General features: G+C 39.1%; 1 protein-coding gene across 1 annotated transcript in view; it reads right to left on the bottom strand.

Moving 5' to 3' along the window:
* Window positions 1–13666: 13666 nt before the first annotated feature.
* TCTN3 (tectonic family member 3) overlaps window positions 13667–16467 on the bottom strand; it is a 22416-nt gene continuing 19615 nt past the window's right edge. The window contains exon 14 of the mRNA XM_077779482.1: window positions 13667–14603. Coding sequence (XP_077635608.1) covers window positions 14367–14603 — 237 coding nt within the window. The 3' untranslated portion in view covers window positions 13667–14366. The remainder of the gene's footprint in view (window positions 14604–16467) is intronic.

Genomic DNA, 16467 nt, shown 5'->3' with positions numbered 1-16467 from the left:
ACGCCTGTGCGCGTCCACGTCCCTTAGGGAACAGGGGCCCCATGGGGCTTCCCGAGGAGGCAGGAAAGGTGCTTGGCTCACGTAGCTGCTGTTTGGCACCAGTAAGGAATGTTTCTTAGTGTTGATCGTTATATCCCACGCACACCTCAGAAGTAGGTTGGATCAACTTACACATACCTGCATTTACAGAACCCGTGCTCTCGGCTAAACTTTTGCTATTTAAATGCGAAAATTTTGTCGTTGTGATAAAATGATTTGCCCCCTAGTGGTCTAGGGGTTTCCCCAAGAGTCCCACCCCAACTCTTGTTCTACAAGGGCGCTGGTGAAGTATTGCACTTAAATAGTTGTATTTAATCCCTGACAATTACAACTATTCCAAAGGCAAATGTGGATCTACCCTTAAAATTAGAATTCAGTCTCCCTCTTTCATACTTGCTGTGTTTTCCTCCCAGGGCACATTTTGTATAGGCAAGGCAACGCTGGACAGGTGCAGGGGTGGGGGAAAGGCTGCACAGCACTTGACTGGAGGCGAGTGACAAGGAAGGCATCTTCCCCTTCTTTAGAACATTGCTGGGCCTACTTATTCATTTCCTCAGTCATTAAACATTGCCTACTTTAGGGGCACCTGGATGGCTTAGTCGGTTAAGAGTCTGACTTTGGCTCAGGTCATGATCTCCCTGTTGGTGAGTTTGAGCCTCCCATAGGGCTCCGCGATGGCAGCTCAGAGCCTGGAGCCTGCTTCGGATTCTCTCTCTCTCTCTCTCTCTCTCTCCCTCCCTCTCCCTCCCTCCCTCTGCCCCTTCCCTGCTCATGTTTTCTGTCTCAAAAATAAACATTAAAAACATAAAAAACAAAACAAAAATGCATCGCCTACTTTGTGTGTGTGGCAGGCATTACCTCGATATGGAGAAAGATATCGCCCCCTCCCTAGATGAGTTCACAGCCTTATAGGAGAGACAGATATGTGAGCAAATGATTACAACGCTGCAAATTGTGCTAGAGGAGGGGGTGTCCAAGGATCTCAGGCAAGGCTTTTAAAAGAGGGTAGGCATTCAAATTGTGCTTTGAAGGCCAAAAACAAAATCGTTCACCTAGAAATGGGAAGCAGGATCACATAAGGAAGAGGAAATGCAATAAGCAGAAGCGTGAAATGTCCTATGAGAAGAGGCTGCAGGTGGGACAATGACAGGAGAGGTGTTTGGTGGCACCACCTTGCAAAGGGATTTCTGTGCCATGCTAAAGACCTTGAAATTTATCATCCCCAAAGACAGAGAACCATCACTTTTAAAGTTCTGGAATGGCACAGTGATGAGACTTGTGTGTCAGAAATCAGTAAAGAGGAGTAGAAGCTGAGAGGCTGGTCAGCTAGTGCTAAGGCCCAAGTAAGAAATGACCGGAAAAAAGGCTCCAGCAGTGGGCAAGGGGAGCATAAAGCGGGGAGAGCTGGCAGCCCTTACTACGTTTAAAGTGGGGAGCAGTGAGAGAAGAGGAGGGATTTTTGCAAATATGGTAGTGCTGCAATATATTGAGTTAGGAAATAGATGAGGGGAGTTCTTTGAAGTGAACAATGAGGACTCTGAACATGGGTTAAGTTGTCAGCTTACATGGGTTTGAAGTTGGGTGGAGGATATAAAAGTAATGCTTTTACAATGCTTTTAAAAATGCTTTTAAAAATTCTTTCTTGTAAGTTTCATCTGGTACTTCAGCTTTTAAGATTTGCACCATAAACTTAGAACGAATTAGGTAACTGTGGGTGTAACTAAAGCCATTAAAGACAGTGGCCTTCTCTACTTGAGAAATCCTGTTCTAGTTCTTTTAAACCACATATCACCTTATGGAAATTGCTTATCTGCCTTCCCTGCTAGAATATAAGGTTCTGAGAGTAGAGAAGTATGTTCCTGGCATTTAGACAACAAATATTTGATAAATGAAAGAATTTAATTTCTTTGGGTTTAGTTTTCTTAAATAAGAAATGGACTAATAACACAGTCCTTGTCTATTCCATAGGAATGTTAAAGGAAACAAATATAGAAATCCTTTAATATTGTATATTTTTTATTTTATTTATTACTGTGATTTGAGTTTTATTACTATTTTACTATTAATATTCTACTCCACCAATGTGGACAAAGGAGTGGTATATGTGACTGTGGATTGAGAAAAATCAAATACCAGAAATATAAGCTGCTTTGCTCCTCTGCAGAAATAGATACCATAGCCATGGTATCTTTCCTGCATATGATTTTTAACGACTTTTAAAATGTTTATTTATTTATTTTGAGAGAGAGAAAGAGAGAGAGCACGTGTAAGCGGGGGAAGGGCAGAGAGAGAGGTGCTGTCAGCACAGAGCCTGACCCTGGGCTTGATCTCACGAACCACAAGATCATGACCTGAGGTGAAATCAAGAGTCATATGCTTAACTGCCTGAGCTACCCAGGCACCCCAAAAGGATTTTTTTTATTGGAAGGATTTAACTTTCGTCTCAACAAATGGAAATAGAATTGGGCATAACTAGAAAATCACCTAGGAAATGGACTATTTAGAATTGGGCTATACAAATGTAGGATTGAAGACTGTTTCTTTACAATGCTACTGAGTACGAGGTTTAAGTTATCTTAGTCTCAGGTTCTTTAATTGTTGATAACAAAAATATTCAAATAAAGCAATTTACTAGAAGGAATAACTTGCAGTCTCCAAGAGCAAAAGGTAAAACCAGATCTCATGAGAGGTGGGTCCAAGGCAGTAGAATCTGGAAACAAAAACTACTCTGGATCTCTGATTTATACTTCTCTCTGCACATCTGTTTCTTTTTTCCCCCTTTTAAGGTAGGCTTTTCATTGGCGAACAGGTGGTAGAAAATGGCTTCCTCAGCCCTCAAATATCTTTAGTTAGTGCCTACTCCTGACTGACTTCCCGTCTTGATTCCAGTTCCAAAGTCCTAAGGGAGAAAATCTTACTGGCCTAACTAGGTCCAGGACTCCACATTTGGACTGGTCAGCTGTGGCAGGGAGAGACCAGGTCACGCAGGCAATGTGAGCCTGGAGGCTGGGCCCACCTTCAACAGAACTCTAAGTGATAGGAATTCTCAGAGAAAAGGCAGTAGACTAGACTGGTAGACATTTCACAAGAGTTGGCAATCATAGGACAGACGCTTAAGTGAAATCTGTTTCAGCCGCACTACACAACATCAGTTTGTAGTTTTACAAACCAGGCTGCACATCAGAAGTACCAGGGAAGACTTTGAAACATACAGATTCTTAGAAACTCCTTTTCCTGCCAGTGAATCAGAATCTCTAAGGGTAGAGCCCAGGAATCAGTATTTTTATAAAGTACCCTAGAAGATTAGATATGACTGGCATCTCAGAACCCCTGGTTTCAAAGACAGGCCCAGAATGTGACAAAAAACAAACAAACACCCAAATACATCAATAGAAAAGGGAGGTTACTCATAAATACGGAACATTCTTACATACAATAAACAGGGAGTTTCCTTTGGGAGAGCATGTATTTTCCTTAAAACACAGTTTTATTTTCTCTGACTATAAAAATTAGAAATGCTAGAAGCAATCAAAGATATGTTTTCTTCAAGAGAGAATGGGAAATCTAAGTCAAAGATAAGCCCCAAAAGTGATGTTTGGTCCTTAGGATGCATTTTGTACTATATGACTTATGGGAAGACACCGTTTCAGCATATAATTAATCAGATTTCTAAATTACACACATTAATTGACCCTAATCATGAAATCAAATTTCCTGATATCCCAGAGAAAGATCTTCAAGATGTGTTAAAGTGTTGTTTAATAAGGGACCCTAAACAGAGGATATCCATTCCTGAGCTTCTGCCGCATCCATATGTTCAAATTCAAACTTATCCAGGTAATCAGATGGCTAAGGGCACCACTGAAGAAATGAAATATGTTCTGGGCCAACTCGTTGGTCTGAATTCTCCCAACTCCATTTTGAAAGCTGCTAAAACTTTATATGACCGATATAATAGTGGTGAAGGTCATGATTCCACTTCATCATCCAAGACTTTTGAAAAAAAGTGGGAGAAAAAAATGATTTGCACCTACTCACAAACTGTCAAATATCACCTGTAAAAATATATTGGACTGTTATATTCTTGATTCTCTGGAAACTGCTCTTAAGGACAACTTGACCCTGAAATGTCAATGGCAGAAAAATTCAGTGGATTATTCTCAAAAGAAAACTGTAAAAATAATAACCACTAATGATACTGTATATATTAAGTTGTAGAATTGTTTTCTCTTTTATGCTTTCCTGTATATCTACTCTATTTGATATCATTTCACACTTAGAATAGTGGATGGACAATTGAAATATATTCTGAAGAACTACGTAAATAAAGCTTTGTAGCATAAAATAATACTAAAATGTATAATTATTTTCTTTAAGCTAATGCACTACTGGTGTGGCAGCAAAATTCTTAATAAAAACTGAATTAAGGTAAGACACAAGAGTCTTCAAGAAAAAAAAATTAGAAATGCTTATTATTTTTAAAAAATCCCCATTTTGACATGTTACCTTTCCAGATTTTCTGTTTGCCTAAGAACACATGTATAGTTTGTATTTTTTAAAAAATGAGGTCACAGAATATATACTCTACTTTAGTCTATATTGTTCACTTAAAAATAGATCATGTTGTAATTAAGGCAAGTCTACTCAGTTTCAGTGTTGTACAAGATTGCAGTCTATGGATATATTATATTTAATTCTCCATTGCTGGACATTTTTCCTTCCTCAATAATGTCCAATAAGTGGAACTGTTGGGTCAGAGCTTATGAACATTTTTAAGGCTTTCGATACATATTGTCAAATAGCTACCTGCCCTTCTCTCCAAGTTCCTACCAGTTTTAAATTCCCATGGAAAGTATTTAAGAGTACCTGTCTTTCCACAGCTGTAATGGTTGTCTGGGATTTCAATTTCATTCTATGTAAATCATACATACCCCTTTACAATTAAAATTGTTCCTTAAACTGAATACATGGTCATAATACGGACCTCTTGTGCAGTTAGTCAAATAACTAACAACTTAACCTGTATAGATAAAGGGAGGGAACTAAGGAGACTGCGTTGTTTTATAGATGGTTTTAGAAATATCTTGAAGGTCTGTTACAAAGAGAGTGACTAGAGATAAGATAACCATAAAATCTTATCTAAGGTATATTGAAGTAGTCTTGTAATCGGAAACTACGTTTACAAGCTAATTAAATTAGTAGAGGGGTATACAGGAAGAAAACACTTGAGGTATTCCTACCTTGGAAGAGCAGATATGCTGATTTCTGGTGTAAGATCTCTATGTACTACAGTATACAAAGGCATGCTAGGTTACATGAGGTACCACTGCACACCCCCTAGGATGGCTAAAATAAGAAAGGCAATAACAAGTGTTGGCAAAGATACGGAGAAATTGGAATACCCATACATCGCTGGTGAAACTTCCACTTTGGAAAGTACTTTGACAGTTTCTCAATAAGTTAAACACAGAATTACCATATTACCCAGAAATTCCACCCCTAGGTATATACTCAAGATAAATAAAACAATAATTCCACACACAAACTTGGACACGAATGTTCAAAGCAGTATATTCATAACTTCCAAAAAGTAGGAAAAGCCCAAATGTCTATCAACTGATGAATAAATAAAGTGCGGTATATTCATACAATGGGTTATTCATCCATGCTACAACAGGAACCTTGAAAACACGCTACATGAAAGAAGCCAGACACAAAAGGTCACACATTGTGTGATTCCATTTATATGAGATGTCCAGAGCAGGCAAATTTAGAGATAGAAAATAGATTAGTGACTGCTAGGAACCAGGAGGAGAGGGGAAATGGGAAGTGACTGCTAATGAGTATGGGCTTTCTCTTTAGGGTGATGAAATGCTCTGGAATTAGTGGTGATGGTTACAGAACTCTGTATATACTAAAAACCACTTACTTAATTGTATACTTTAAAAGGGTGACTTTTCAGTCACAGAAAGACAAATATCATATGACTTCACTTATATGAGGACTTTAATATACAAAACAGATGAACATAAGGGAAAGGAAGCAAAAATAATATAAAAACAGGGAGGGGGACAAAACACAAGAGACTTAAATACGGAGAACAAACAGAGGGTTGCTGGAGGGGTTGTGGGAGGCGGGATGGGCTAAATGGGTAAGGGGCATTAAGGAATCTACTCCTGAAATCATTGTTGCACTATATCACTATGTGCTAACTTGGATGTAAGTTAAGAAAATTAAAAAATAATGTAATAAAAAATAAAAGGGTCACTTTTCTGGTGATTATATTTGATGTAATTTTTTTTTTTTTTTTGTAGGGCTATAGTGGTTTCATAGCACAGGGGCATGAGAATAAACAAGTGAATAAAGGAGTATAGGGACCAGATTCTGAGGACTCACAGGCTGTTGGAAGTAGATTAGATGTCGCCTACCCCATAATTTAGGACGAACTGTCACTTAAGTTTATTTCCCTTTAAGAAGCCCAAGCTGGAGACGCTAAATACTTTATAGTAGCTTTGTGCTATTTTGGTACAGGTTTCTTTGGAGGCAGGGTTGCTGAATTAAGCAACATCTGTGTATGGGAGTCTAGTAGGAACGATGTCATCTGCTTTCCAGCTTGCAGCTGTGCAGAATCTCCCTTGTACAGATGTACTCCCTCCTACGTTGGTAGTAACTGCTACAGGAACCTTGCCACTTTCCTCCAGGGAGGTAGGTTAGTTTCAGGTTACTCTGGAATGGGGCAAAATGATTAATCCATCAGAGATGGTGTTTACAATTAGCATTTTCTGCTCATGAAGTGGGATTTATTATATCTATGTATATGCTTTGTTAAAAGGCAGTTTTAGATTCAGATCATTAATATGTTGTGGAAAAAATATAAACTATCCCTCAGCTCTCTCTGCCTGGCTTTCAAGTCCCCGTAATGAGTTCCCATCTTTCTTATCTCATCACAGCGCCTATTTTGCCCATTCAATGTTTCTACTACAGTCATGTTAGGCTCCCCACCCTCTGGCTCCTGGCATCACCTCTACCCTCCCACACATTCTGCTATGTTTAGGTCCAACCCCAGGAAAAGAACCCACGTTCTTTGATTTGAATGCTATTCTGCTATCTATGAAAGGCTTTTTACCCGTTTTTAAAACTCACCCACATAGATAAATAATCACGAGGTGATCACATGTCAGCTTCTGTGTGCTGCTGGAATTAGTACAACAAAGCTCTCAATCAGTTTTATTTCCCCTCACCACAATGGAAGAAAGGAAAAATGCAGAAATGAGTGGTAAGGTCATTTGCTAGTAAAAAAAAGGAGGGGGGGGTGCTAGGAGTCCACATTCATTTTGAAAACTGACTAGAAAGAATCTCTCTCCCTACTCATGCCTGGGCAAAGTGTGTAGCCCAAAGGAGTAGGGAGGGGCCAGATGAAATCTATAGACAGCAGTTTTCTGTTCTGAACAGTCAGCTCCTCTCAAGTCCAGAGGGCATCTATTCCCAAGTTCATCCAGGGGACAGCAGGAACATGTTCCTTTTTATGTTGGGCCTATGTGTGCCTGAGAGCAGGTGGATGAAGATCTTGCAAAACTTCAGTCATGTATAACACAACCTGAAGGCCTGGAGGAAGGGCTCTTTGCATTCTTCCCAGCTTGAGAAATAGAGAACCTAATGTGTAACTTGGTGGTCTGCACAGTCCTAAGCAGAGAGCCAAGACAAAGGCATTTTTATTGCTTTTCAAAAATCCCTTCTTTCATATACAAACATTCCTTCAGTTAGGTCCTCTGTTATCCTAAATGCTCTCCTCTGGTCACGAGTGGGTAAGTTACGGCCTATTCTGCCAAGAGAGTAGGCTCAGGACTTTCCATAGGGAAAATTTAAATCGGATTCTTCTTGTTTCACTTGGCTTCTAGCTTGAGAACTCCAAGTACTAAGAGACACAGGACAAGGATGAGAGAGGCTGAACCTTTTTGAGAGTCTACTCCTTTGCTGAATGCTNGAACATGGGTTAAGTTGTCAGCTTACATGGGTTTGAAGTTGGGTGGAGGATATAAAAGTAATGCTTTTACAATGCTTTTAAAAATGCTTTTAAAAATTCTTTCTTGTAAGTTTCATCTGGTACTTCAGCTTTTAAGATTTGCACCATAAACTTAGAACGAATTAGGTAACTGTGGGTGTAACTAAAGCCATTAAAGACAGTGGCCTTCTCTACTTGAGAAATCCTGTTCTAGTTCTTTTAAACCACATATCACCTTATGGAAATTGCTTATCTGCCTTCCCTGCTAGAATATAAGGTTCTGAGAGTAGAGAAGTATGTTCCTGGCATTTAGACAACAAATATTTGATAAATGAAAGAATTTAATTTCTTTGGGTTTAGTTTTCTTAAATAAGAAATGGACTAATAACACAGTCCTTGTCTATTCCATAGGAATGTTAAAGGAAACAAATATAGAAATCCTTTAATATTGTATATTTTTTATTTTATTTATTACTGTGATTTGAGTTTTATTACTATTTTACTATTAATATTCTACTCCACCAATGTGGACAAAGGAGTGGTATATGTGACTGTGGATTGAGAAAAATCAAATACCAGAAATATAAGCTGCTTTGCTCCTCTGCAGAAATAGATACCATAGCCATGGTATCTTTCCTGCATATGATTTTTAACGACTTTTAAAATGTTTATTTATTTATTTTGAGAGAGAGAAAGAGAGAGAGCACGTGTAAGCGGGGGAAGGGCAGAGAGAGAGGTGCTGTCAGCACAGAGCCTGACCCTGGGCTTGATCTCACGAACCACAAGATCATGACCTGAGGTGAAATCAAGAGTCATATGCTTAACTGCCTGAGCTACCCAGGCACCCCAAAAGGATTTTTTTTATTGGAAGGATTTAACTTTCGTCTCAACAAATGGAAATAGAATTGGGCATAACTAGAAAATCACCTAGGAAATGGACTATTTAGAATTGGGCTATACAAATGTAGGATTGAAGACTGTTTCTTTACAATGCTACTGAGTACGAGGTTTAAGTTATCTTAGTCTCAGGTTCTTTAATTGTTGATAACAAAAATATTCAAATAAAGCAATTTACTAGAAGGAATAACTTGCAGTCTCCAAGAGCAAAAGGTAAAACCAGATCTCATGAGAGGTGGGTCCAAGGCAGTAGAATCTGGAAACAAAAACTACTCTGGATCTCTGATTTATACTTCTCTCTGCACATCTGTTTCTTTTTTCCCCCTTTTAAGGTAGGCTTTTCATTGGCGAACAGGTGGTAGAAAATGGCTTCCTCAGCCCTCAAATATCTTTAGTTAGTGCCTACTCCTGACTGACTTCCCGTCTTGATTCCAGTTCCAAAGTCCTAAGGGAGAAAATCTTACTGGCCTAACTAGGTCCAGGACTCCACATTTGGACTGGTCAGCTGTGGCAGGGAGAGACCAGGTCACGCAGGCAATGTGAGCCTGGAGGCTGGGCCCACCTTCAACAGAACTCTAAGTGATAGGAATTCTCAGAGAAAAGGCAGTAGACTAGACTGGTAGACATTTCACAAGAGTTGGCAATCATAGGACAGACGCTTAAGTGAAATCTGTTTCAGCCGCACTACACAACATCAGTTTGTAGTTTTACAAACCAGGCTGCACATCAGAAGTACCAGGGAAGACTTTGAAACATACAGATTCTTAGAAACTCCTTTTCCTGCCAGTGAATCAGAATCTCTAAGGGTAGAGCCCAGGAATCAGTATTTTTATAAAGTACCCTAGAAGATTAGATATGACTGGCATCTCAGAACCCCTGGTTTCAAAGACAGGCCCAGAATGTGACAAAAAACAAACAAACACCCAAATACATCAATAGAAAAGGGAGGTTACTCATAAATACGGAACATTCTTACATACAATAAACAGGGAGTTTCCTTTGGGAGAGCATGTATTTTCCTTAAAACACAGTTTTATTTTCTCTGACTATAAAAATTAGAAATGCTAGAAGCAATCAAAGATATGTTTTCTTCAAGAGAGAATGGGAAATCTAAGTCAAAGATAAGCCCCAAAAGTGATGTTTGGTCCTTAGGATGCATTTTGTACTATATGACTTATGGGAAGACACCGTTTCAGCATATAATTAATCAGATTTCTAAATTACACACATTAATTGACCCTAATCATGAAATCAAATTTCCTGATATCCCAGAGAAAGATCTTCAAGATGTGTTAAAGTGTTGTTTAATAAGGGACCCTAAACAGAGGATATCCATTCCTGAGCTTCTGCCGCATCCATATGTTCAAATTCAAACTTATCCAGGTAATCAGATGGCTAAGGGCACCACTGAAGAAATGAAATATGTTCTGGGCCAACTCGTTGGTCTGAATTCTCCCAACTCCATTTTGAAAGCTGCTAAAACTTTATATGACCGATATAATAGTGGTGAAGGTCATGATTCCACTTCATCATCCAAGACTTTTGAAAAAAAGTGGGAGAAAAAAATGATTTGCACCTACTCACAAACTGTCAAATATCACCTGTAAAAATATATTGGACTGTTATATTCTTGATTCTCTGGAAACTGCTCTTAAGGACAACTTGACCCTGAAATGTCAATGGCAGAAAAATTCAGTGGATTATTCTCAAAAGAAAACTGTAAAAATAATAACCACTAATGATACTGTATATATTAAGTTGTAGAATTGTTTTCTCTTTTATGCTTTCCTGTATATCTACTCTATTTGATATCATTTCACACTTAGAATAGTGGATGGACAATTGAAATATATTCTGAAGAACTACGTAAATAAAGCTTTGTAGCATAAAATAATACTAAAATGTATAATTATTTTCTTTAAGCTAATGCACTACTGGTGTGGCAGCAAAATTCTTAATAAAAACTGAATTAAGGTAAGACACAAGAGTCTTCAAGAAAAAAAAATTAGAAATGCTTATTATTTTTAAAAAATCCCCATTTTGACATGTTACCTTTCCAGATTTTCTGTTTGCCTAAGAACACATGTATAGTTTGTATTTTTTAAAAAATGAGGTCACAGAATATATACTCTACTTTAGTCTATATTGTTCACTTAAAAATAGATCATGTTGTAATTAAGGCAAGTCTACTCAGTTTCAGTGTTGTACAAGATTGCAGTCTATGGATATATTATATTTAATTCTCCATTGCTGGACATTTTTCCTTCCTCAATAATGTCCAATAAGTGGAACTGTTGGGTCAGAGCTTATGAACATTTTTAAGGCTTTCGATACATATTATCAAATAGCTACCTGCCCTTCTCTCCAAGTTCCTACCAGTTTTAAATTCCCATGGAAAGTATTTAAGAGTACCTGTCTTTCCACAGCTGTAATGGTTGTCTGGGATTTCAATTTCATTCTATGTAAATCATACATACCCCTTTACAATTAAAATTGTTCCTTAAACTGAATACATGGTCATAATACGGACCTCTTGTGCAGTTAGTCAAATAACTAACAACTTAACCTGTATAGATAAAGGGAGGGAACTAAGGAGACTGCGTTGTTTTATAGATGGTTTTAGAAATATCTTGAAGGTCTGTTACAAAGAGAGTGACTAGAGATAAGATAACCATAAAATCTTATCTAAGGTATATTGAAGTAGTCTTGTAATCGGAAACTACGTTTACAAGCTAATTAAATTAGTAGAGGGGTATACAGGAAGAAAACACTTGAGGTATTCCTACCTTGGAAGAGCAGATATGCTGATTTCTGGTGTAAGATCTCTATGTACTACAGTATACAAAGGCATGCTAGGTTACATGAGGTACCACTGCACACCCCCTAGGATGGCTAAAATAAGAAAGGCAATAACAAGTGTTGGCAAAGATACGGAGAAATTGGAATACCCATACATCGCTGGTGAAACTTCCACTTTGGAAAGTACTTTGACAGTTTCTCAATAAGTTAAACACAGAATTACCATATTACCCAGAAATTCCACCCCTAGGTATATACTCAAGATAAATAAAACAATAATTCCACACACAAACTTGGACACGAATGTTCAAAGCAGTATATTCATAACTTCCAAAAAGTAGGAAAAGCCCAAATGTCTATCAACTGATGAATAAATAAAGTGCGGTATATTCATACAATGGGTTATTCATCCATGCTACAACAGGAACCTTGAAAACACGCTACATGAAAGAAGCCAGACACAAAAGGTCACACATTGTGTGATTCCATTTATATGAGATGTCCAGAGCAGGCAAATTTAGAGATAGAAAATAGATTAGTGACTGCTAGGAACCAGGAGGAGAGGGGAAATGGGAAGTGACTGCTAATGAGTATGGGCTTTCTCTTTAGGGTGATGAAATGCTCTGGAATTAGTGGTGATGGTTACAGAACTCTGTATATACTAAAAACCACTTACTTAATTGTATACTTTAAAAGGGTGACTTTTCAGTCACAGAAAGACAAATATCATATGACTTCACTTATATGAGGACTTTAATATACAAAACAGATGAACATAAGGGAAAGGAAGCAAAAATAATATAAAAACAGGGAGGGGGACAAAACACAAGAGACTTAAATACGGAGAACAAACAGAGGGTTGCTGGAGGGGTTGTGGGAGGCGGGATGGGCTAAATGGGTAAGGGGCATTAAGGAATCTACTCCTGAAATCATTGTTGCACTATATCACTATGTGCTAACTTGGATGTAAGTTAAGAAAATTAAAAAATAATGTAATAAAAAATAAAAGGGTCACTTTTCTGGTGATTATATTTGATGTAATTTTTTTTTTTTTTTTGTAGGGCTATAGTGGTTTCATAGCACAGGGGCATGAGAATAAACAAGTGAATAAAGGAGTATAGGGACCAGATTCTGAGGACTCACAGGCTGTTGGAAGTAGATTAGATGTCGCCTACCCCATAATTTAGGACGAACTGTCACTTAAGTTTATTTCCCTTTAAGAAGCCCAAGCTGGAGACGCTAAATACTTTATAGTAGCTTTGTGCTATTTTGGTACAGGTTTCTTTGGAGGCAGGGTTGCTGAATTAAGCAACATCTGTGTATGGGAGTCTAGTAGGAACGATGTCATCTGCTTTCCAGCTTGCAGCTGTGCAGAATCTCCCTTGTACAGATGTACTCCCTCCTACGTTGGTAGTAACTGCTACAGGAACCTTGCCACTTTCCTCCAGGGAGGTAGGTTAGTTTCAGGTTACTCTGGAATGGGGCAAAATGATTAATCCATCAGAGATGGTGTTTACAATTAGCATTTTCTGCTCATGAAGTGGGATTTATTATATCTATGTATATGCTTTGTTAAAAGGCAGTTTTAGATTCAGATCATTAATATGTTGTGGAAAAAATATAAACTATCCCTCAGCTCTCTCTGCCTGGCTTTCAAGTCCCCGTAATGAGTTCCCATCTTTCTTATCTCATCACAGCGCCTATTTTGCCCATTCAATGTTTCTACTACAGTCATGTTAGGCTCCCCACCCTCTGGCTCCTGGCATCACCTCTACCCTCCCACACATTCTGCTATGTTTAGGTCCAACCCCAGGAAAAGAACCCACGTTCTTTGATTTGAATGCTATTCTGCTATCTATGAAAGGCTTTTTACCCGTTTTTAAAACTCACCCACATAGATAAATAATCACGAGGTGATCACATGTCAGCTTCTGTGTGCTGCTGGAATTAGTACAACAAAGCTCTCAATCAGTTTTATTTCCCCTCACCACAATGGAAGAAAGGAAAAATGCAGAAATGAGTGGTAAGGTCATTTGCTAGTAAAAAAAAGGGGGGGGGGCGCTAGGAGTCCACATTCATTTTGAAAACTGACTAGAAAGAATCTCTCTCCCTACTCATGCCTGGGCAAAGTGTGTAGCCCAAAGGAGTAGGGAGGGGCCAGATGAAATCTATAGACAGCAGTTTTCTGTTCTGAACAGTCAGCTCCTCTCAAGTCCAGAGGGCATCTATTCCCAAGTTCATCCAGGGGACAGCAGGAACATGTTCCTTTTTATGTTGGGCCTATGTGTGCCTGAGAGCAGGTGGATGAAGATCTTGCAAAACTTCAGTCATGTATAACACAACCTGAAGGCCTGGAGGAAGGGCTCTTTGCATTCTTCCCAGCTTGAGAAATAGAGAACCTAATGTGTAACTTGGTGGTCTGCACAGTCCTAAGCAGAGAGCCAAGACAAAGGCATTTTTATTGCTTTTCAAAAATCCCTTCTTTCATATACAAACATTCCTTCAGTTAGGTCCTCTGTTATCCTAAATGCTCTCCTCTGGTCACGAGTGGGTAAGTTACGGCCTATTCTGCCAAGAGAGTAGGCTCAGGACTTTCCATAGGGAAAATTTAAATCGGATTCTTCTTGTTTCACTTGGCTTCTAGCTTGAGAACTCCAAGTACTAAGAGACACAGGACAAGGATGAGAGAGGCTGAACCTTTTTGAGAGTCTACTCCTTTGCTGAATGCTATTTTCAAGGGAAAAAAGAAGTCAAATGGTAGTTTCCAGTCTATTCTGGGTTGGCCTCTTGGAGGCTCTGGCTTCTGGGTAATGTCCACAAAGGTCACAACAGTTGTCAAAGGTACTTCTGTTACCTGTTGGGAATCCTGCAGGAAGAAAGTCCAGGACAGGTGAGTGCTTGGTACCCATTCATCTAGCTCTCTAACTTGACTGTTCTTACTACTTTTCCCTGGGGGAGAAAAAAAAAAAAAAAAAAAAAGACCAAAACCAAATTGCCCTAAGCAAGATATACCTTCTTCTCATATTGGTGCTACATAGTTACTGTTCTATAATACACAAGGAAATGAATTTCGTTTTTTTTTTTTTTTTAGTTTTTTTTATTTATATCTGAGACAGAGAGAGACAGTGCAAGCAGGGGAGGGTCGGTGAGAGAGAAAGACACAGAATCTGAAACAGGTTCCAGGCTCTGAGCTGTCAGCACAGAGCCTGACGCGGGGCTCGAACCCATGAACCGTGAGATCATGACCTGAGCCGAAACCGGATGCTTAACTGACTGAGCCACCCAGGCGCCCCAAGGAAATGAATTTCTTAGCAGCAGTCCATGATACCAGACCTGTGAACAGGTACACCTACCTAAAGTCTGAAAGACTGACTCTATAGTTTCCCCCAACTGGGGAGCTGGCTGATATCAGAGAGGCCAGATGGCAAAACCACTGCTGTTACGTGTTTAGCAGCTTCACCTTATCAAGTCCCAGAAAGCTCCAGGCTCTGAAGCAGAACACATGTAGAAGGAGTAGTTGCAAAAAGAAATGTGAAACTTCATGGAAAAACAAATACATAATGTAGATAAAAAGCCCATCAGAGTCACACTATCTCAGGGTCAGAAAGGATCCTCTAAACCACTCATCAATTCAAGTCAAATGAGACACATGCTCCCAGAAGGGACCTTGTCAAGTTGACTCAAGTATCTGATCTAATATATATAGCTTTTGGTAGATATGGTCATAGCCTGTTGACTGGAACATTGTTTATCTAAAAAGAGTTCCTTTTGTTCTAACTCTATACTTACCCATCAAACTTCTGATTATAATTTGATAATAAATATCTACTTTGTTGAACCAGAAAGGAGTATTTTCTCCACTTACCTTGGTTTACTCTGATGCTATAATACTCAGATATTATCTGCTGTGGTCTTTGGCAACAGTTAAGTACTAGCTCTGGGAACACAACTTGGCTTAGAATTAACCTTTCTAGGTACTTAAAAAAATGGGTCTGGGGCCAGGGCTGTGGTAATCTTGCAGGTCATATTAACTCTTTAGAATCTTTTTCTTTAATTTTTTTTTTATGTTTTATTTATTTCTAAGAGAGAGAGAGAGAGACAGTGTGAGCAGGGGAGGGTCAGAGAGAGAGGGAGTCACAGACTGAAACAGGCTCCAGGCTCTGAGCTGGCAGTCAGCACAGAGCCCGACGCGGGGCTCGAACCCACGAACCGCAAGATCATGACCTAAGTGAAAGTCGGACGCTTAACCGACTAAGCCACCCAGGCGCCCCTAGAATCTTTTTTTAAACAGTGAAGTTCATGAGGGACTTGACAAAGAAATAATGTAACTTCTGAGGCACTGAATGAGCCATATACATTCTGGAACAGAAAGGGAATCCCGATTCCAGCCAGGCATGGGAGACTGGCTGAAACTAACCAGACAAGGAAAATGGGGAAGATAGCATATAACATGGAGGCATGGATGAGGTAGGGATAGAAAGTGGCTACAGAATGATACCCCCCTCAGTGTGATCATGCAACTACTCCTTCCCCACCTTGACAAGAGATTGGACAATTAAACAAGAGAAATTCTGGATTTAGGGACATTGGGCATAAAGAAGGGCAGAGTGACGTATGGAACTAAAAATAGGTTAATTTTTCTGTATAATGAAATCCCTTCCCTCATCTAGCTCCAAGATGTTGAGAGAGGGTCTTACATCCATACCTCTCAGCCAGGAAGCAAAAGGCTT

Source organism: Crocuta crocuta, unplaced genomic scaffold (assembly GCF_008692635.1).
Source record: "Crocuta crocuta isolate KB4526 unplaced genomic scaffold, BGI_CrCroc_1.0 scaffold170, whole genome shotgun sequence".
NCBI classification, from domain to species: domain Eukaryota; kingdom Metazoa; phylum Chordata; class Mammalia; order Carnivora; family Hyaenidae; genus Crocuta; species Crocuta crocuta.
This window is presented reverse-complemented; position numbering and strand designations above follow the sequence as displayed.